The sequence below is a fragment of the Bufo bufo genome, chromosome 5 (assembly GCF_905171765.1).
Source record: "Bufo bufo chromosome 5, aBufBuf1.1, whole genome shotgun sequence".
Lineage (NCBI taxonomy): Eukaryota > Metazoa > Chordata > Amphibia > Anura > Bufonidae > Bufo > Bufo bufo.
The window spans coordinates 85,011,771-85,034,207 of NC_053393.1; the positions used below are offsets into that span (position 1 = coordinate 85,011,771).

General features: G+C 41.1%; 1 protein-coding gene across 1 annotated transcript in view; it reads right to left on the reverse strand.

Moving 5' to 3' along the window:
- NECAB1 (N-terminal EF-hand calcium binding protein 1) overlaps window positions 1-22,437 on the reverse strand; it is a 312,192-nt gene that overhangs the window by 184,488 nt on the left and 105,267 nt on the right. The window contains exon 4 of the mRNA XM_040432240.1: window positions 1,667-1,692. Coding sequence (XP_040288174.1) covers window positions 1,667-1,692 — 26 coding nt within the window. The remainder of the gene's footprint in view (window positions 1-1,666; window positions 1,693-22,437) is intronic.

Genomic DNA, 22,437 nt, shown 5'->3' on the forward strand with positions numbered 1-22,437 from the left:
AATTGAAGAAAAATCCAACTCCAAGATAGCGAAGAATCGTAGCTTTATTTGCGGTTTTTAAAAATCTTCAAATAACAGGATAAGTTCAGTTACGCGTTTCAGACCATAGGTAATTTGCGGTCCTTCCTCATGACACAATATTTTATGTGCGATATGACTACACGGGTTTATTAATCCATGGTCTATATGATTATATTTTTTTCACTTCTACTGATATGTATATATAATGTATTTATTTCACAACTTTATGTCTGATTGTGACTGACACATCATAATGGGTAGACACTTTTTTAATTTTAATGAAATGATTAGTTTGGTCCATATTGTTTCTATGTAAGACAGTGTTCCATTATTATAATCCTGTTATATATATGTGTTTAATATCAATAATTGTTAAAATTTTTTCACACTGTACAAAGTTATGTCTGCAGCGACAGTGGGTTTATCTGAACAATTAGTTTAGGTCTTTATCTCTTTCCTTGTAGTGTTGCATGATATCTATACAATCTCTATTAGATGATCTGTGTCCTTGCAACACGTTGGCAGGGCAGCCTTGTTTCTGGGACCTTCTTTGTATATGGATCACATTATGCGATCATGTGGGTGAGTCACCTGACAGCTTTTGGGTAGTCTCCTGATAGTATTGATCACATGACCGATCATGTGAGGGTGTCATGTGGCGCATCTTGGGCAGGTCCTGTTTTTTTCGTATTTTGTTGCCTTACAACCTGGAATTAACATGGATTGTTTGAGGATTTGCATAATTAAATTTACAGAACATGCCCACAACTATGAAGATGTTTTTTTATAATTTTTAGTGATGCCTCTTGCTTAGGTGTTGCAGCCTCTGGGGCCTTTCAAAAAAGGTGTGTATATGTAATGACAGATCATGTGACACTTATATTGCACACAGGTGGACATCATTTCACTAATTTTGTGACTTGTGAAGGTAATTGGTTGGACCAGAGCTTTTTATGGGCTTCCTACCAAAGGGGGTGAATACATACGCACATGCCAATTTTCTGTTTTCTATTTCTAAACAATAGTTTTATTTATATATTTTTCTCATTTCACTTCACCAACTTAGACTATTGTGTTCTGATCCATCACATGAAATTCAGATTAACAAAACATAAGGCTGTAATGTAACAAAATACAAAAAAAGTGGGGTAAATACTTTTGCAAGGCACTGTGTGTGTGTGTGTGTGTGTGTGTGTGTATATATATATATATATATATATATATATTATTATTTTTTTTTTCAGAAAGACGATGCCAGCCCAGTCATGTCATCCTCATGACTCTAAGCCAGGCTTAGTACATAGATGGCTGGACAACTTGATATAACAATCAACTACCTCCTGTGTCACCCCCACGTTCTCATAGATTGTAAGCTATTGCGAGCAGGGCCCTCACTCCTAGTGTTTCAGCTGTATATCAGCCAGTTACGTGAGGTCTTTTGTTTTGTACATGAACCCTCATTGTAAAGCGCTGCAGAATATGGTGGTGCTATAGAAATAAATATTATTATTTTTATCATGTCTATCCTGGGAAAATCCAGAAGAATCAACCACCATTGTACTCTCCTATTCAGTGTTACAGTGTTACTGTAAGACGACTCATAATACCAAGAAGAACATTGGAAAGTAATCATAAATGATCTTACCATATAACTCTTCTGTGTCCAGGTTACTGGAAAGAAAAAGTAGTTGACAGTAAGAAATATATCAGAATTCAAGGAAAATGACAGTTTCAATAATAATCACAATAGTCCAATCACATCCTCATTTCTATTGGTTTCATATTGAAAATTGTGAATAGTTAATGTTTCATACATAAGGCTAAATGATAGGAGACTATGATTAGGATGGGTAATGACTTTTGGCACTGAATTAATTTCATTCAGTCGGTTTTATTTAGGCAAGTTAATATGGTGAACTGGATCTTTAGATTTAGTTAAAGGGGTTGTCCTATGAAAAATATTTTACAGGTTTCAAAACAGTACCTGGATGTGAATACTTTTGTAATTGCCTGTAATTTAACATTTAGTATAGCCACTGAGTTATTCAATAAAATGTATCTGTATAGCGCCACCTGCTGTTTGTATTTTTTTCCTTATTGCTTTGTCTGGCTCACTAAGATGGTCACACATGCTCAATTTCATCCCACTGCCTCCTGAGCTGTGATAGGGAGTGAGCCTCAGCAGAACGGACCCATACCCCCCCCCCCCCCCTTCCCCCGGCAGCAGAAAGGAAAGCAGACCAATTGCAGCAATAAATGAGAAGATCTCTGGATTCATGTGAGGTATAGGACTGGTTCTATGTTTGTTAGAAAGATTGTCAAGTACTATATCATGTCTGATTTTATTTTTTTACATTAATCCTGCTGAAGGACCTGGGCTGAGCGTGATGACATCACCACGTGATCACTCTGGGAGCATGAGGTGACATCATCATGCTTAGCTCTGGTCCTTTGGTCTTTTCCACTCAAGAGAGGAGCGGACTGCCTCTGTGCGAGCAAGTGGATGAGATGAGTATGTTTTTTTTTCGTTCTAAGGCAACTCTAGCCGCCATTTTAAGAAAAATGATTTGTTGCCATGAAGCGCAAGGAAATTTGGCTTTGTGGCGAATTGAATTTTTCCTAAACCTCGGATCGAATTCCGTTTTGGATGCTTCGATTCGCTCAACACTACTAACAACTGATAACCAGCATGGATTCATACAAAACAGGTCGTGTCTAGCCAACATGCTAGTTGCTATATTTTATGTATTACCACACAAAAGGGACAATATGAATGCACCTAAACACTGTTAGTTGTAGCAAAACTTGGTGCCATTTGACACATTTGTGGTGCAATATGGCTACTATAGTTTTAGAAAAATCCACAGTGTCTGTCTCTACAAATGGCCATGGTGTAGTAGGAAAGGAGTGTGGCTTTGTTAAAAAATTGCACCACATTTCTGGTATAAAATTCTATTGCAAAGTAAGTCAACCAATAGGTGGTGTAAACTTAGAAAATATTGTCTAACAATGCACTACACCTATAATCCAGCATGGGTGCATGTCTAAATTAACACTCCCTACCGGAATAGAAAATCTGCCTCGATCTATGTACATGGATGCAAAAAAAAATAGCTAAAGGTCAGAAGAGTCATTGTAAATAGTATATACTCAAAATGAGCTAAAGTGAGCATTGGAGTACCACAAGGCTCTATGTGGATCTGTTAGGCTCAATTGTATTTAAAAAGAACCTGTCGCCACAAAATACAGTACAATCTGCAGACAGCATGTTATAGAATAGGAGGAGCTGAGCAGATTGATATATAGATTTGTGGGAAAAGATTCAGTAAAACTTGTCATCTATACTTTTACATCTCGGCTCTTTCTGACTTCAGCTGTACATGGGGTAGAGGGGTGTTATCAGTGATTGATAGCATTCTCTGTATGTGTGTGTGTATACAGAGATAGCTGTCAGTTACTGATAGTTGTACACAGGGAGGTGTTATCAGTTATTGATAGCGTTCTCTGTGCATATAGAGATGGCTGTTGGTCACTGACAACACCTCCCCCATGTACGAATAGCTGTACACAGGGTGGTTTAAGTTTAGAAAAAGAGGGGATATAAATGTATGAATTATATATTTTACTGAATCTTTTCCCATAAAACAATCTGCTCAGCTCCTCCTGCTTTATAACATGCTTCCTGCAGATTGCATTACATTGCAGGTCCTCTTTACTCCAAGAAAATTTAGACTAGCACATTCATGGTCACAGGTGCATATCCATTAAGCGAGCCTACAGAAAGCTAATAAAAGTATGGCAGCACAACATTTCGCATACAAACAATAGAACTGAGAAATGGGGATCATTCATTCAGGAGTGGACTACCACATGTCACATTGGATACTTGACTACCTCACAGAACGGCCACAGTTTGTTAAATCTCAGGGTTGTGTCTCTGACAAGCTGTTCTGCAGTACGGGGGCACCACAGGGAACTGTGCTGGCAACGTTCCTCTTCACCGTCTACACCGCAGACTTCTCCATCAACTCCCCGGGCTGCCACCTACAGAAGTTCTCTGATGACTCTGCCATAGTCTGCCTTATCACAGGTGAGAATGACTCAGAGTACAGACACGGGACATAGGATTTTGTGGACTGGTGTCAGCAGAACCAGCTCCAGATCAATGTGGGCAAAACCAAGGAGCTGGTGGTGGATTTCTGCAGAAACAGGCCCTCTGCTTTGGTCCCGGTGAACATACAGGGAACAGACATTGAGGTGGTGGACTCTTATATGTACCTGGGTGTTCACCAGAACAACTAACTGGACTGGAGCCATAATGCTGATGCTCTTTTCAAAAAGAGTCAGAGCAGACTCTCTGTTGAGGAGACTGAGGTTCTTTGGAGTGCAGGGGACGCTCCTAAAGACCTTCTTTGACTCAGTGGTGTCATCAGCCATATTCTATGGTGTGGTTTGTTGGGGAGCAGCTTATCTGTGACTGAGAGACAGAGATTAGATAAGCTCATTAAGAAGGCTGTCTTAGGTTGTCCTCTTGATCCAGTGCAGGAGGTGGGTGACAGAAGAACTCTAGCAAAATTAACGTCACTGTTAGACAATATCTCTAATCCCATGCATAAAGCTGTTATGGAGCTGGAGAGCTCCTTCAGTGACAGACTGCTGCATCCCAGGTGCATAAAGGAACGTTATCGTAGGTCCTTTCTCCCAGCAGCGGTTAGGATTTATAACCACCACTGTTCCCAAAAAAACCCAGTAGTGAATTTTTAAAGTAAATTCTGTTGTGTTTTTTTTGTATTTTTACTCAAATTTCTTATTACTCTTATTTTTGCTCCTGTTGTGAATGTGATTGCTGCTGTTATGCCAAATTTTCCCCACTGAGGGACAATAAAGGGATTTTCTTCTTCTTCTTCTTCACACCACTAATTTAGTTCTCAAGTTGTTGGTGCTTCCATAACCTCTTTGAAGTTGTCTTTCCTTTCCCTTTTGTGTTTTGTGTGTTGCATTTCCCTATTGTTTGTATTAGGCCTTAAGTAGACTCCTGTTCGTCCTTCCTTTTGGAGGAACAGCTGGTCTTGTCCCTGCCATTAGTACCAGGGTCCTATAGGGCTAGATAGGACTCTAGGTATTCCTGCGTATGAACTCAACTACCTTTGGGGTCTGTTCATACTGGTAGTCAGTCAGGATTTTGGTTAGGGTTTTACTAGGAGGTGTCCATCTTCCTCCCCTAGTTCTCAGGCCTGATTCCCTGTTCCCCCCTTCCCTCCTAAGCGTGACATTATAAACCGCCAAAACCATAATTTATTTGTTTGTTTGTGTGCAGCCATAAATCCTATTGCTGCACTGTCATGTCAGCTGCAAGGGCTATGTTTGGAGGTAGCTGACCTCCGCACGACCGTTTTGCAGATCCAGAGACCACAGGCTGCCCGGTCCTAGTGGTGATTACCAGACCTATCTGGAGCCTATACACTTCTTTTTCCCCCCTTCCCTGAGTCAGCACTCCTCCCCATGTGGATCAGGTGCTTTTTAATCAGCAGAAGTCTGCAAAGGGTCTATAAATTCCTACCACATCTCAGTTGGAGTTCCTGAGAGGCTGTGAACAGGTGAGCCATTTGCACCAGTTCACATGCGGCGCTGGACGGCGACCGTCTTTGCTTCTATGCCGTGCTGGTGGAGTGATGGGGCCCGGGGCCCATGCGGCCTCACTGTACAGTGGGGCTGCTATGCGGCTGCCGGATCCCGTTGCCTGCTGGAGCGATGTGGAGGCGTGGTGGTCGCCGCACGGCTCTGCGCCATGGTTAGAGTAGGTTCCCACTTAAACTAGAGACACCCTTGTCGCGGTAAGTGGGCCTATGCGCTTTGATCAAACTGTATACTAATTGTCTCTTTATAGTGCACAGCAAATGATTGATAGCATCGCTAGATAGCCATGTTTTATCATAAGAAATGCTGATAATTCATAAACAGTTGTATATCAGAAGAATAGGTATGAGGATGTGCGATTTAGAGATTCACTCTACACATTTATACTATCTGGAGCCTAAAGTTGCCCTCCCAGACAGATTCTCTGGGGTATGTGGTCATTTAATTTTGTTTAGGAAGGCGTGCAAACTGTATTTTAGGCTACGTCCACATTTATCTGGGGATGAGAAACAACGAGTCGGTGTGGTTATTTCCTTGCTTAAGGGAGATGCGCAGTGATGGGCTTTTTCTCTGCCGACCGTATCGCAGTCTCTCTGGTCGGTAGATTAATTTTTCGAAGCTTTGGGTCTTATCTATGATGATCCGGATCAGACCTCTCTAGCCGAAACCAAGCTGCTACGGATACAGAGTAGAACGATCCTGCCCTCCGTAGCCAGTTTTGTCAAGGCTTATCAGAGAGGCTGAAGGACGTTTTGGCCTTTCATGAAACCCCAGTGTCTCTGGAGGCTGCTATGTCTCTGGCTATTAGTGTTGAGTGCGAATATTCGAATTTTGAATTTTTATCTCGAATATCGCAATTTCAATATTTCCCGAATATTTAGAATATAGTTCCATATATTCGCGAAATCGAATATTCGTATTTTAATTTTATTTTTTTTTCATCTGAAAATATATGATTCCTCCCTGCTTCTTGCTTGTGGGTCAATGAGCCATTGGCCCACAAGCAACTGAATTGAAGCTGGAAGGAATCACGTTTTCAGATGGACCGGAATATTCGAAATAAAGAATATATTGCTGTATATTCAATTTTAGAATATTCGTCCTATTCTAATCGAAACCAATAATCTCGGTTATAATATTCGAGTTCATGACAAAATCGTTATTTAATCAACTTCAGCATACAACAAACACCCCGACAAGTGTCCCCGTCACCATGGGAACGCCTGTGGGTTAGAAAATACCATCGGATTTGAGTTTTCCCTGAGATCGTAAAACCTCAGATCCGATGGTATATTCTAACCCACAGGCGTTCCCATGGTGACGGGGACGCTTGTCGGGGAGCAGTATGCCAAAGTGGAATATTATTGCTCTAACTTCGTCTTTTAGAATATTCTTAATACTGCTCTAACTTCGTCTTTTAGAATATTCGTAATATTGCTCTATTTTCGTCTTCTAGAATATTACGAATATTCTAAAAGACGAAGTTAGAGCAATATTAAGAATATTCGTAAAATACACATATAGATTGTAATTTAGCTAATATAGTGCTATAATCCTTTTTTTTTGTCTAATTTTTTTTGCCTCTTCGGAACTTCAGTTTTGAAAAATATGTACACTATTAAAAAAATTACTTTAGCAGTATATTAGCTAAATTACAATCTATATGTGTATTTTACGAATATTCTTAATATTGCTCTAACTTCGTCTTTTAGAATATTCGTAATATTGCTCTAACTCCATTTTTTAGAATATTACGAAACTTATACAGAAAAAAAAATATAAAAAAATCGTACGATTAATTTAATCGCATATTATTCGCGATAAATGAAATAATTATGAATATTCAATTTCGACGAATATAATACGAATATTCAATTGAATATTTGCGAAATATCGCGAAATCGAATGTGGCACCTCCCGCTCATCACTACTGGCTATATGCATTGATAGATGCCTGAGAGAGAGATCTAGGGGCCCCCTGTCACGATCAGTGGGGAGGGGGGGGGGGAAGAAACACGTCACTTCCTAGACAACCCTAATCCGGGCCCTGACTACCTATAAATATGAATAGTCCTTGAAGGTAGGAATATTCATATGCAGGATACCTAGGCCCTGATTGCCCTATAAGCCCATGGAATAAGTATAGGACCAGAGACAACACATTCCTCCCCAGATGGACGAATGCAAGTCTCTGTCTCAGGCCGGGATACAAACAACAGGGAATATAACAAATACAAACAAACGCGACACTTAACCTCTGTAGAGATGGAAGAACAGGAAAACCAAAGATGACCTCACACCAGTTCATCCAAACCCAAATGAAGCTATCTACCGCATAGTCAGAAGGATGGGGTCAGACTTTAAAGGATATAAGTGATGACCACTGAGCAGCAGCTAAGAAAAGAGAAGTGTCATTAACATGCCCCGTGCAGCTACCACGTGTATAAACGTCAAGCCAGTTCTTTAATCCAAGCGCTGCAAAGCGCTTGGATTAAAGCTTCTGCCCCTGTCCTGCTGCTGTCACGGACAGCATACAGTTCACTAATGCCGGCAAGGGACCAATCAGAGTGGCCCCTTGCCGGCAATCGATCCGATTGGTTAGTCTATGCAGACTAACCAATCGGATCGCGGCAGTGAAAAAATGCCGGTTTCAGGCTCTGATCTGCGCTCTGCAGATCAGAGCCTGAAATCAGGTAGTGTTCCTCGTGCCCCCCGATCTGTGCCCCCCGATCTGTGCCCCTCCAAGCCCCCCGTTGTGTCCGCCTGCCCCTGAAGCTCATCTCCATATTCATGCAGCGCCTGCCCTTATGCGATGCAGCTCCTGCCCTGATGCGGTCCGCCCCCTCCCCGCCCCATACATTCCTCCTGCCCACATTTCGTGCTGCCTCAGCCTCCCTCAATGTTAGCAGTACCCCCCCTTCCAGCGCTGCCCCCTGCCTCCGATGCGGTCCCCCTGCATGGCGGCGGCTCCATTCCTGAGCCGCCGTCATCAGCAGAGAGTGTCAGCTCTATGCTGACACTCTGCTGTAACCCCATAGATGCCGCGGTAGCAGCACCCATGGGGTTAATAGAGGGAGGGGGCTCCCTCTCTCCACCATCGGGGCTGCCGCACTGCAATGGCAGCGCCCGATGGTTGCCATGGCAACCGGACGCTTTGCAAAAGCGTCCAGTGTTGCCACCTACAGGGCATCTGATAGTATTATACTTTGCAATGCAAGAGCAGCCCCACCGGATCTTCAAGATCCAAGAGGGACTTGATAAAAAAAAAATTGAAAATAATCAAAGTAAAAGTAACATTGAGACACTAAAACATATTTTTTTTATTTCAAATATGCTATTATTGTGTTAAAGTGAAATAAATAAAAAAAAGTGTACATATTAGGTATCGCCGCATCCGTAATAACCTGCTCGATAAAAATATCACATGACCTAACCCCTCAGGTGAACACCATAAAAAAAAAAAAAGCAATTTTTGTCACCTTACATCACAAAAAGTGCAAGAGCAAGCGATCAAAAAGGCTTATGACCCCTAACATAGTACCAATCAAACCGTCACCTCATCCACCTCATCCCGCAAAAAATGATACCCTATTTAAGACAATCGCCCAAAAAATAACAAAGCTATGGCTCTCAGACTATGGAGACACTAAAACATCATTTTTTTTGGTTTCAGAAATGCTATTCTTGTGTAAAACTTAAATAAATAAGAAAAAGTATACATATTAGGTATTTCCACGTCCGTAACGATCTGCTCTATAAAACTGTCACATGACCTAACCCCTCAGATAAACGCTGTAGAAATAAATAAATCAAAACTGTTCCAAAACAGCCAATTTTTTGGTCACCTTGCCCCATAAAGTGTAATAATGAATGATCAAAAATTATGTACCCAAAAATGGTACCAATAAAAACTTCAACTCTTTCTGCAAAAAACGAGCCCCTGCACAAGACGATCGGCAGAAAAAGAAAAAACATATGGCGTTCAGAAAATGAACACACAAAAACATAATTTCTTTTTCAAAAATGCTTTATTATGTAAAACTGAAACAAACAAACAAAGAAAGTAGACATATTTGATATCATTGCGTCCGTAACAACCTGCTCTATAAAAATAGCACATGATGTACCCTGTAAGATGAATCTTGTAAAAAAAAAAATATGTGCCAAAACAGCCATTTTTCAGTTACCTTGCCTCACAAAAAACTTAATATAGAGCAATTAAAAATCATATGTACCCCAAAATAGTACCAATAAAACTGGCACCTTATCCCCTAGTTTCCAAAATAGGGTCACTTTTTGGGAGTTTCTACTGTATGGGTGCATCAGGGGGGCTTTAAATGGGACATGGCATCTAAAACCAGTCCAGCAAAATCTGCCTTTTACATCAGTTTACGACCACATGTGGGGTGTTTCTGTAAACCGCCGAATCAGGGTAATAAATATTGAGTTTTGTTTGGCTGTTAACCCTTAATGTGTTAAAGAAAAAAATGTAATAAAATGGAAAATATGCCAAAAAAGTGAAATTTAGAAATTGAATCTCCATTTTTTTTTATTCTTGTGGAGCACCTAAAGGGTTAACAAAGTTTGTAAAATCATTTTTGAGTAACTTGAGGGGTGTAGTTTCTACAATGGGGTCATTTATGGGGGGTTTCCACTTTGTAAGCCCCACAAAGTGACTTTAGACCTGAACTGGTCCTTAAAAATCCAACCATCGATTGGCAAGCTAGACAGATCTGGATTGGGGTGATTATTGCATTGACAATTGTCTGAATACATCTTTTTCTGTTTTAACTACTAAGACAATACCCTCTTTTACTGTATATCTGCAAAAAAACAAATGGAATCCAGCTCACATAAAATATGCTTTTATACCTGATTTTGCCGATGTATTTTCTGAGAGTGGATGCCAGGATTTACCTCCACATCGGAAATATGATTGTCCCATCAACTTTATTCCCGGAGCCAAATTGCCAAAATCTAGGTTGTATAACCTTTCTGGACCTGAAGGACCTGAAGGACTGGCCATGAGAGAGTATATTTCCGAGGCTTTGGCTAATGGACACATAAGACCTTGCAAGTCTCCAGTAGCAGCAGGGTTCTTTTTTTATAAAAAAAAAGGATGAAGGTCTTCGGCCATATCTGGATTTCCGTTAACACAATTGGATTACTGTCCATGATCCTTACCCTCTTCCTTTGATTCCCAATGTGTTTAACCAGATTGTTGGTGCCAAGATGTTCTCCAAGTTGGACTTAAGGGGGTATATAAAATGGTTAGGATCAAGGAAGGGGATGAATGGAAGACGGCTTTCAATACTTCTGCGGGGCACTTTGAGAACCTGTTCATTCCTTTTGGGTTGACCAATGCTCCTGCAGATTTCCAGCATTTTGTGAATTACATTTTTCATCACCTTGTGGGGAGGTTTGTAGTCGTGTATTTGGATGACATTCTAATTTATTCTCCAGATGTGAAGATACATCAGGATCACGTTAAACAGGTGATACAGATCCTAAGAGGTAATAAACTGTATGCAAAATTAGAGAAGTGTGTTTTTGCTGTACACGAGGTCCTGTTTTTAGGTTACCTGCAGTTTTCAAATGGATCCAGAGAAAGTCTGTGCTGTATTGGACTGGGATCGACCCGAAAATCTGAAGGCTCTCATGCGGTTTTTGGGATTCACCAACTATTACCGAAAATGTATTCTATTAGACAATAGTAAAACCCTTAATCGACATGACTAAGAAAGAGACAGATGTCTCAGTGTGGTCTGTTTCGGTGTTGCAAGCCTTTTCTGCGATTAAGGAATGCTTCTCTTCTGCCCCTATATTGGTGCAGCCGGATGTATCACAACCTTTCATTGTGGAAGTGGACGGGTCCGAGGTGAGGGTAGGAGCAGTTTTATCGCACAGCCCGTCACCTGGTAAATGGCGTCCATGTGCCTTTTTCTCTAAAAAAAACTCTCTTCCGCAGAGAGTAATTATGATGTGGGTAATCAAGTTATCTTTAGGTAGATCAGGTAGATCAGTGATAAAATCTATGGATAAGTGAATCCATGGTCTGGACGAGATGGGCAACGGAAGGCCATTAAATGGCTTTTGAGGAATGGCATCATTGGTTAGAAGGGGCAATTCATCCGATCACGGTGTTCAATTATCACAAAAACGTGGCTTACCTGGAGTTGGATAAACGACTGAGGCAGGCCAGAAGGTCTTTGTTTTTCACCAGATTCATTTTTACTCTCACCTATCGACCTGGGGTTAAGAACTTCAAGGCAGATGCTTTGTCACGTAGTTTTCCTGGAGATGGTGATTTTGAAAATCCGAGTCCTATACTGTTGGGGGTGGTGATATCCGCTCTTTACCCTGACCTACAGGTGAAGGTGTTAGAGGCTGTTTTGCCATCGGAATTGCATCACAAGGTGTTTGAGGAACATCACTATACAGTGACACATACTCGGCCTTCCGGATCTCCACTTCCGTTGCCCATCTCGTCCAGATCATGGACTCACTTATCCATAGATTTTATCACTGATCTACCTAATTCTTAAGGAAATACAGTTATTCTGGTGGCAGTTGATCGCTTTAGTAAAATGGTGCACTTTATAGCGTTGCCGGGTCTACCTAATGCTAAAACACTTGCACAAGTGTGCAACTCCATGGCATTCCCTCTGACGTGGTCTCGGAACGTGGGACTCAGTTTGTTTCCAGATTCTGGAAGGCAATCTGTACTCGACTGGGGTAGAACTGTCCTTTTCTTCGGCTTTTTATCCTCAGTTGAGGGGACACGGAGCGCACTAATCAGAGTCTGGAGACGTATTTGAGATGTTTTGTCTCTGAGAACCAGAAGGAGTGGTCTTCGTTTTTGTTTTTGGCAGAGTTTGCCATAAATACTCGTAGACAGAAGTCCACTGGGAAGTCGCCGTTTTTGGGGGCATATGGGTTTCACCCACAGTTTGGCACATTTTCTGGTTCAGATACTTCTGGTATCCCTGAGGAGGAACGTTTTTCATCATCATTGTCATCTATATGGTGGAAAATTCAAGATAACTTGATGAATATGGGCAACAAGTATAAACGTGTGGCTGACAGGAGACGTATGAATGGTCCAGACCTAAGAGTGGGTGATTCTGTGTGGCTGCCCACAAGAAACATTAAGTTGAAGGTACCTTCTTGGAAGTTGGGTCCCAGGTTTATTGGTCCATATAAGATCACTACCATTATTAATCCTGTAGCTTTTCGTCTTGAACGTCCTCAGGCCCTGAAAATTCATAATGTGTTTCATAAATCTTTGTTAAAGAGATATGTTGAATTTTTGGAGCCGTCTTCCTTGCCACCTGCTCCTGTCATGGTGGACGGTAGTTGGAAATTTCAGATCGCCAAGATGATTGACTCTCGAGTTCTCCGTAGATCTCTTTAGTATCTTCTTCACTGGAAGGGTTATGGACCAGAGGAGAGGATGTGGGTACCGACCAAGCTTTTCAAAGGAGATCTGTGAGACTGGCAACATGTGGTTCGATCTGACAGGTTTTCCTTGTGGATCAATAGGTGTCTGTGTTGTTTCTGGTAATGGCCACACCCCTTGCCTCTAGGTGTTTCTTATGTGGTCATTTAACCTTCCTTATTTATAGTTGCTTCTCCCACTATGCTGTGCGGTTTATAGCTTCTGTGCCTGTGGATTGTTTGTGGTTGGATCTTGGCTGAGTTCCTGGTACTTCCATAACCTCTTTGAAGTTAAGTCTTTTCTTCCCCTTTTGTATTTTGTTTGGGTTCTGTGCGTTGCATTTCCCTATTGTTTGTATTAGGCATTAAGTAGACTCCTGTTCATCCTTCCTTTTGGAGGAACAGGTAGTCTCGTCCCTGCCATTAGTACCAGGGTCCTATAGGACTCTAGGTATTCCTGCGTATGAACTCGCCTACCTTTGGGGTCTGTTCATACTGGTATTCAGACTATCGAGTCTGTCAACATAAGTCCACTATTCGTTTCAGAATCTATTACTTCCGGTCCCTCACCATTTTTACAAAATGAAACACAATGTATCCCAACTTGAATTCCAAGTGATAGAAAAGGTAGATCTGCCAAGACGAGGCGGCAACAGACAACAACTGCTAAAGAAACGTGAGGCCCATTGGATACACAGATTACAGAGCTTGGAACCGAAGGGACTCAATAGGGAATACAAATTATAATCTTTCATCTGATTTAAGTGTGGCTGTATTCGTACACATTATTAATCATCTGTCTTTATTTTTATTTTTTTCAGATGCATTAAGAACCGGACCCCCACCTTGTCTGCCGTCTTCTCTGTATCCTTTTCTGGGTGTAGGTAATTTTCCAAACAGATTCTTTCATCTCTTTTCTTTTCATTAATTTTTTTCTTGGTTTTCAGCCATAGCCAGTGTTGGCCTCTGCTTTCTATACCTTCCTTTTATATCTGTCATCTTTTTCTTTTTTATTCTTTCCTTATATTCTTTATTCCCACTTCATTGCTAGTTCATTATAGCCCTAACATTGTTCTATCCCCTGTTCTAATTATGAGATTAATTGTCATAGTTATTGCCACAAATTCTTCTTTTTACCTAGCATCTTCTACTACACTATTGAGCAGTGACTCCTCCCCTTTTGGTGGATAGGCAGTCAAGCCCCACGATACACTCTAGGCTGGGGCGCACAGTGCGATCCGATGCGCTCTAAGCTGGAGCGCATTAGTGATTACCGGCCAGCATGACGCACTTCCGGTTGCGTTCCAGACTGAGACGCAGCCGGAGGTGACTACTTACCAGACGTCTCCATCTTCTTTTTCCTAATACATTGAAAAGACATTTCCCACTATTACTCATAGTATTACAGCCTATCACATCAATTTTATGTTCACTCAGAGGCGCATGTGTTCCAGGGTGAAATGCATACATACTTCCGGTTTTCGGCCATCTTCTTCCAGGTCAATAGTATTTAAACAGTGGGTGATTGAGTCAGCACAACCCTGTATGTAGGTGCACATCACTATGGCGAAATACATATACAAACGCAAAATACAAATGTGATAGTACTCTGCAACCAGCATTCTGCCCTGCCTCTATGCTGGATGAGGCATTGGTGTACATTTTGGCCAAAGCGTAATAAGCCACTCACCACGTCAAGGTCGCCTCTATGGAATGGTCCCTAACGCTAGTTCCTACCTGTTTATGGGCCATGACAGCCACACAAAGTCCAGGGAATGCAGGTCAGCATGCACGCCAAGCACACTCTGCTTTTAACCCCGTCCGGTGCCATTACAGCTTTCATCGGATCCAGGGATGCAAGTACCAACATGCATGCTGAGCCCACCATATACTTCTCCTGGAGCCAAATGGCTACTGGTAGGTTCTATGTAAGCAGACTCAGTTTTATACTGACTTTAAAACCAGCCTCCAGGACAGATTGACGCTAGTTCCTACCTGTTTATGGGCCAGTCCCTGGACTTTGTGTGGCTGTCATGGCCCATAAACAGGTAGGAACTAGCGTTAGGGACCACTCCATAGAGGCGACCTTGACTTGGTGAGTGGCTTATTACGCTTTGGCCAAAATGTACACCAATGCCTCATCCAGCATAGAGGCAGGGCAGAATGCTGGTTGCAGAGTGCTATCACATTTGTATTTTGCGTTAGTATTTAAACAGTGCCACTCTATATGATATTAGCGATCACATGGGTGTGGATACACTATTATCAGCTCAGCACAGCTTTGACTGTTCTACATTCTAATTACTCATCCCTTCTCTGGCAACTTGGTAAGTTGGCCTCATGGGGGCACCCGGTTCTAGCCCATTTTTATTCATGTATTCTAATCTTCCATACTCACCTTTTGATTCTGTTTATTATTTGCTCTGGCAAATATGTCGTTTTAAGTTATTATTATCTTAGGTACTTTAGGATTTTGGATCGCAGAGTTAATACTATACAGGAATGTTAGTTATCCGTATACATTTATTGCTTATCCTGAATACTTTCCATCAGATATGGATCCGTGTACTTACCGGTTTAATTCGTGAGATTAACAGATATGTGCCGGTCTCTTGTTAATAGATTATGTTTATTGTAAATAGATTTGACATTAAACAGCGGGTATACCTCTGAAATAAACATTATAGCTAGTAACGATATATACTATACCTGTAAGGTTTCCTGGTATAACATATTGCATTTGATATTGTGTGTACTTATCCTTGATGTTGTCAATTATACTTGTGAATTGTTTATGTTCTATTGTCACAGTGTTTGATAAAGGTCTTATGACCGAAACGTAACTTTTTCTGGTGAAGTTGCCTTGCATAATAAAAATTCTAAACAGAAGTTATCTACAGAGTGCTGTTGTTTCTCCTTCATCATACTGGTAGTCAGTCAGGATTTTGGTAAGGGTTTTCACTAGGAGGTGTCCATCTTCCTTCCCTAGTTCTCAGGCCTGATTCCCTGTTCCCCCCTTCCCTCCTATGCTTGGTGTGGTGTTTCCCTCCCACACCGAAGCGTGACAACAAGAGGTCCAAATAACACATTCAGCACTGCTACATCTGTCCCTTTTAATATTTTGGCATGAACTGTTGTTACATGTCAGTGCTTGTTTCCCACATGAAATGTCACCATTGGTTAAACCTCACAAATGGGGCCATGTTTGCACATACAAGTGTACATACATTGCTGTTGGTGTAAATCGTTAAATTCAGGTTCCTGGGAATAAAGTATTTGACTGACACATAGTTCTGTTCTACAAATTCCCCTCCACAGGGAATGAAGCCTTTAAGCACATTCTACTGCTTCCTATGCTGTTTCCCTCTGTGTTGCATGGATGACCCTATTCGAAGCACTGCAAATCAGCCTGGCTGCTACTAAACTGGTCTTACTATGTCTCTGGAGTTAAAACCAGGATGCACAAGGAATCGTAATGTATTTATAGGTTTCTAGAAAACTGCATTCCCAAGAGTCTTGTCATGTACTGTATATCTGAATGAATGAGCTTCCATTCATGAATATTTGAATAGGCGTGGATCCGTTACATTGCAGAGGACTGAAAGATTAGCGAGAAATTTTCAGAATAAGAATCTTGTTGCATCTGGCCCTGATTTTTATACAGTAATAGAAATTTGCCTGATTATGAATGCATGAATGGGGTTTTATTCTAAATCTTCCATACAGTTCTCCAAGTGTAATGTATTCAGTTTAGAAACAAACCATATCCTCTTCCTTCAAATAATAATTACTTCCTGCTCAATACTGACACATCGAAGTAGAGCAATATAGAAATGACTGCATTTACAGTCTAAAGCCACCCGGAACCAGAAAATCAAGAAGTGCCTTCAAATAATCCCCATGATCCCATGTCAAATGAAAAATAATCTGAAAATAGACATATGGATAATTGGTTGTTGAAGGTCTCGCATCGTAGAGCTGCCTCAGCATTTGACACGGAGGAACATTTTTAGAAACATGTTTCTTTTATGGTAATTTGCATTGTCATCAATTTTTGAGGTTTAATTAGCATTAGTTTATGATACACTATATGGACAAAAGTATTGGGAAACCTACACATTACACCTACAGAAGCTTCTGTGACATCCGATTCTAAATCCATAGGCATTAATATGGAGTTTGACTCCCTCTTTGCATTTAAAACAGCTTCCACTCTTCTGGGAAGGCTTTCTACAAGATTTGGGAAGGTGTCTGTACAAATTTTTGCCCATTTATCCAGAAGAATTTGTGAGGTCAGACACTGTTATTAGATGAGAGGGCCTGACTCACAATCTCTCTTCTAGTTCATTCCAGATAGGAATACACCTTTAATTTTCTACTCTCCTTTGGTCCAGCATCATTTTTAAAGGTTTTGAGTGGGGGTTACATATGAAATGTACACTCCAGTTTACTTTCTTCTGTAGTTATTTCAGTCCTTTAAAAGCTATGTACAGCTTTTGGGGGCATTTTTTTTAAATATATATAGCATTGTACTCAATTTTAACTAAAAATATTTTTTATTCAATTGGTCTTTATTAAAAAATGTTGAACCCCTGTCTCTGTGCAGCCTTGAGTTTCTCTAGTAGCAGTCTCTGAATTTCCACCCTGTTCCATCACGCAGCTCAGCTGACGCCTCCTTATCTCTGTCCTTATAAACACTCATTATAGCTCAGTTCTTATCTTACTGATAAGAATGTGGCTTAAATAAGTGTTTATGACCTTTTAGTCATTTAGAGATAAGGCTTATTAGATGAACGGCACAAAGTGAAAGTCCCATTCACACAGCTAGACATGCAGTTAACCCTTTGTGACCGAAAGCCTCAATATTTTTTAATAAAGACCAATTAAAAAATTATTTAAAGCCAATATGAGTAAAATGCAGTCATAAAAAAATTGCCCCCGAAGGTGTCCATAGCCTTTAACGAAATATTAGTCAAATGTCAGTTGTCTTAATATGCAATGTTGCAATTGGCAGCACAAGCATCGCTCTAGATTACTGCTGTTTAGGAAAAAAAGCCAAATAGCTAGTGGTCACTTTCTTGAAGTAGTCTGACCTCACTGATAAGACATTAACGAGCTGTGCCCTCTACTTGTGGAGTGAACTGCAAAAGTTCCCTCTCCCCCTCCAGTCTAAACAGCCATTAACTACAAGTATGGCTGACTGCTAGCAATTCATTCATAAACTGTTAGTAGGAATAATGGTGGAATGGCACAACATAGAGTAATAACAATTCTGGAGCATCTATTCTTATTACACTGGGAATGCAAGTAGTTAATAAAATACAAGTCAGGAGAGGTAACAGGTCCTCTTTACTATCTTGGCCAGATAGCACAGGAAACCTTCAGATGTGTTGTGGTGTTCAAATTCATTAAAGGGAACCTGTCACCAGTTGTATGGTGTCCTAAGTAAGGGCAACATAAATAAGTGACTGATTCTCTTAGCAGAATGCTGGCTCACTTTCTTTAATTGACCCAGTCAATCTGCCAACATCTTGTATTGAAAAGCTCCAGCTTATAATGATGAGTCCTGAATATTCATGAGCTCGTGACTCTCCCCGCCTACCTGCTGCTATTTTCCATATGAATCAGCAGCAGGTGGGCAGGGGAGTGGCTATAGCTCTGAATTAAAAAAAACGCTGGACTCACTGACATCACGCTGGACTCAAATCAGCTCATTAGCATGTGGCATCTTTTCTCTCACACCAGTAAGTGAATACATCTAGGGTACTTTTTAGTAGTTAATGATTGTATATAATTAGTTAGATTATAATCAAATATCAACATGACAGGTTTCTTTTAAGTCCTTAGGTTCCAAGGTGGGGTCTACGTGGATCAGACTCCTTTTTTGCAGAACATCCCACAGATACTCTGTCAGACCGAGACAATGTCTGCAGTGTGAGCCCACTGCTATTAATGAATAGCATTTACCATGAAGAGATGACTTGGTCTGTACAATGTTACCAGTTAGGTGGTAAGAGTCAAGGTACAGTACGTAACACGGTTGCCCAGCAGAACTTTACCCAGAACATCTCACTGTCTGCACCAGTTTGTCTTCTTCCCTTAGTGCATCTCGGCGCTTTATGTGATGTACCCACACCTAATTGTCAACGCGATGTAAAAGAAAATGAAATTTATCAGACCAAGCCATCTTCTTACATTGCTCCAAATCTGAATTCATGTGCCTATTGTAGATGCTTTTGGCAATGGAGAGGGCCTAGCATGGCACCTGGACAAGGCATCAACTACACAGCTCCATACACAGCAAGCTGCAGCTTTTCATCATACTTGACAGGACCTGAGAAAGAGAACAATCTGTTTTTGAAACATTTTGTCCAATTCCAATAAAGGAACCTACACATCTTGCTTGTCAGTGCCTCCTGGACCCATTACTTTTATGTTGCATTCATATACCTATCTATCATAACCATCATTAGGAATCTGAAGTTGTGAGAAAAAAAGGCCAGGGCTTAGCGGAGGGTACAGATATACTAGAACTTACAGCAGAACCTGTAAAAGGTTATAGCTGAAGTCTACACTAGTTCCCACCTGGTGCAGACTTCAGTTCTTGGCTCACAGACTGCCAGAGATGCCACTAATTTAAAAGGCATATGCCTCTTAATAAGTAAGTTCCATCTCACTTCAGTGCACAGGAATCAAGACTGGCATATGGAAATGCCAGTCTTCATAAATGTCCCTCAGTATCTCTTCTTTGGGATCAGACAAGACAGTCTAGCCTTTGCTCCCCATGAGTGTCACCGAACCTTGTGTGCCTATGAGCCTACTGCTTCACCAGTTGTCCTTCCTTGGACTGCTTTTGGTAGGTATTAACCTCTGTATACTGGAAACATCCCACAAGACCTAACATTTTTGGAGACGCTCTGGATTAGTACTGAAGCCATCACAATAGGACCCTTGTCAAAGTCACTAATTTTTTGCCAGTTTTTATGACTTGCAACGCATCACTGTCGAACTGACTGTTCACTTGTTATATAATATATCCAGTTATGACAGGTGTCATTGTCATAAAATAATCAATGTAATTTCCTTCACCATTCAGTCGTTTTCGTCTTATGACTGACTTTTCTAATAGGTAGCTTAACTTCATTCTTTTTAGCTATGATGTCCAAGTTATTGTATGGCATAAAAAGTTTCTCAGCGCAACTTCACAGGAAAATAACAGTTTTGTATCCCTGTAGACCAATTTACTACTGTGTTTTCAAAAGCCAAGGCCATCTAGCATTTTTTATGTATGTATATACTAGAAACCAGTGTACTTAAAAAAAATAAACCTTTCATTTTGATAGTTCTTAACATTATAGCCCATACTCCCATGTTGACCATGTACCAAAGCAAGCTTCTCAATTTTTGTTACATTCAATTGCAACAAAAGACAAAGAAAGAAGAAAAATAACCTACTACAATTACACTTTAAAGTGCACACAGACATTAATTTGTCTGGCAGTTTCTGTAAAAAGTACCCCAGTGAATCCTCACCGTTACAATCATCAAAAATGAATGTAGCCAAGGGCAGTAAGAGATTATGATTTTTCTTGGCTCTGACCAATTTTTATTTTTTCTACAGATCACTGTATTAAATATATATATATATATATATATATATATATATATATATACATACACTCACCTAAAGAATTATTAGGAACACCATACTAATACGGTGTTGGACCCTCTTTTGCCTTCAGAACTGCCTTAATTATACGTGGCATTGATTCCACAAGGTGCTGATAGCATTCTTTAGAAATGTTGGCCCATATTGATAGGATAGCATCTTGCAGTTGATGGAGATTTGAGGGATGCACATCCAGGGCACGAAGCTCCCGTTCCACCACATCCCAAAGATGCTCTATTGGGTTGAGATCTAATGACTGTGGGGGCCATTTTAGTACAGTGAACTCATTGTCATGTTCAAGAAACCAATTTGAAATGATTCGAGCTTTGTGACATGGTGCATTATCCTGCTGGAGGTAGCCATCAGAGGATGGATACATGTTCTCATTCTGTTTACGCCAAATTCGGACTCTACCATTTGAATGTCTCAACAGAAATCGAGACTCATCAGACCAGGCAACATTTTGTGGTACCCGGTGGGGTCTTCTGCTGTTGTAGCCCATCCGCCTCAAGGTTGTGCACGTTGTGGCTTCACAAATGCTTTGCTGCATACCTCGGTTGTAACGAGTAGTTATTTCAGTCAACGTTGCTCTTCTATCAGCTTGAATCAGTCGGCCCATTCTCCTCTGACCTCTAGCATCCACAAGGCATTTTTGCCCACAGGACTGCCGCATACTGGATGTTTTTCCCTTTTCAAACCATTCTTTGTAAACCCTAGAAATGGTTGTGCGTGAAAATCCCAGTAACTGAGCAAATTGTCAAATACTCAGACCGGCCCGTCTGGCACCAACAACCATGCCACGCTCAAAATTGCTTAAATCACCTTTCTTTCCCATTCTGACATTCAGTTTGGAGTTCAGGACATTGTCTTGACCAGGACCACCCCCCTAAATGCATTGAAGCAACTGCCATGTTATTGGTTGACTAGATAATTGCATTAATGAGAAATAGAACAGGTGTTCCTAATAATTCTTTAGGTGAGTGTATATATGCACAATATTTTTCGCTTTATAAGACACACACGATAATAAGACACCCCAGGTTTAAGAGGAGGAAAATAAGAAAAAAATATTTTTCATCAGACCTCATATCAAATCCTCAGATCAGACGCCCATAAATATTAGGACATCAGATCAGGCCCCCATATCAGGACATCACATCTGACCCCCTTATCAGGACATTACATCAGCCCTTCATGTCAGACCCCCATCAGACCTCATATCAGCCCACCCTGTCAGACCCCCATAAGAGCTCAGATCAACCTACCTTGTCAGACCCCCATCAGACCTCAGATCAGCCGACCTTGTCAGACCCCAGATCAGCCCACCTTGTCAGACCCTCATCCGACCTCAGATTAGCCCACCTTGTCAGACCCTCTTCAGACCTTAGATTAGCCCACCTTGTCAGATCCTCTTCAGACCCCAGATCAGAACACCTTGTCAGACCCTCATCAGACCTCAGATTAGCCCACCTTGTCAGACCCTCTGCAGACCTTAGATTAGCCCACCTTGTCAGATCCTCTTCAGACCTTAGATTATCCCACCTTGTCAAAACCTCATCAGACCTCAGATTAGCCCACCTTGTCAGACCCCCTTCAGACTTCAGATCATCCCACCTTGTCAGCCCCTCTGCAGACCGCATATTAGCCCACCTTGTCAGACCCCCTTCAGACCT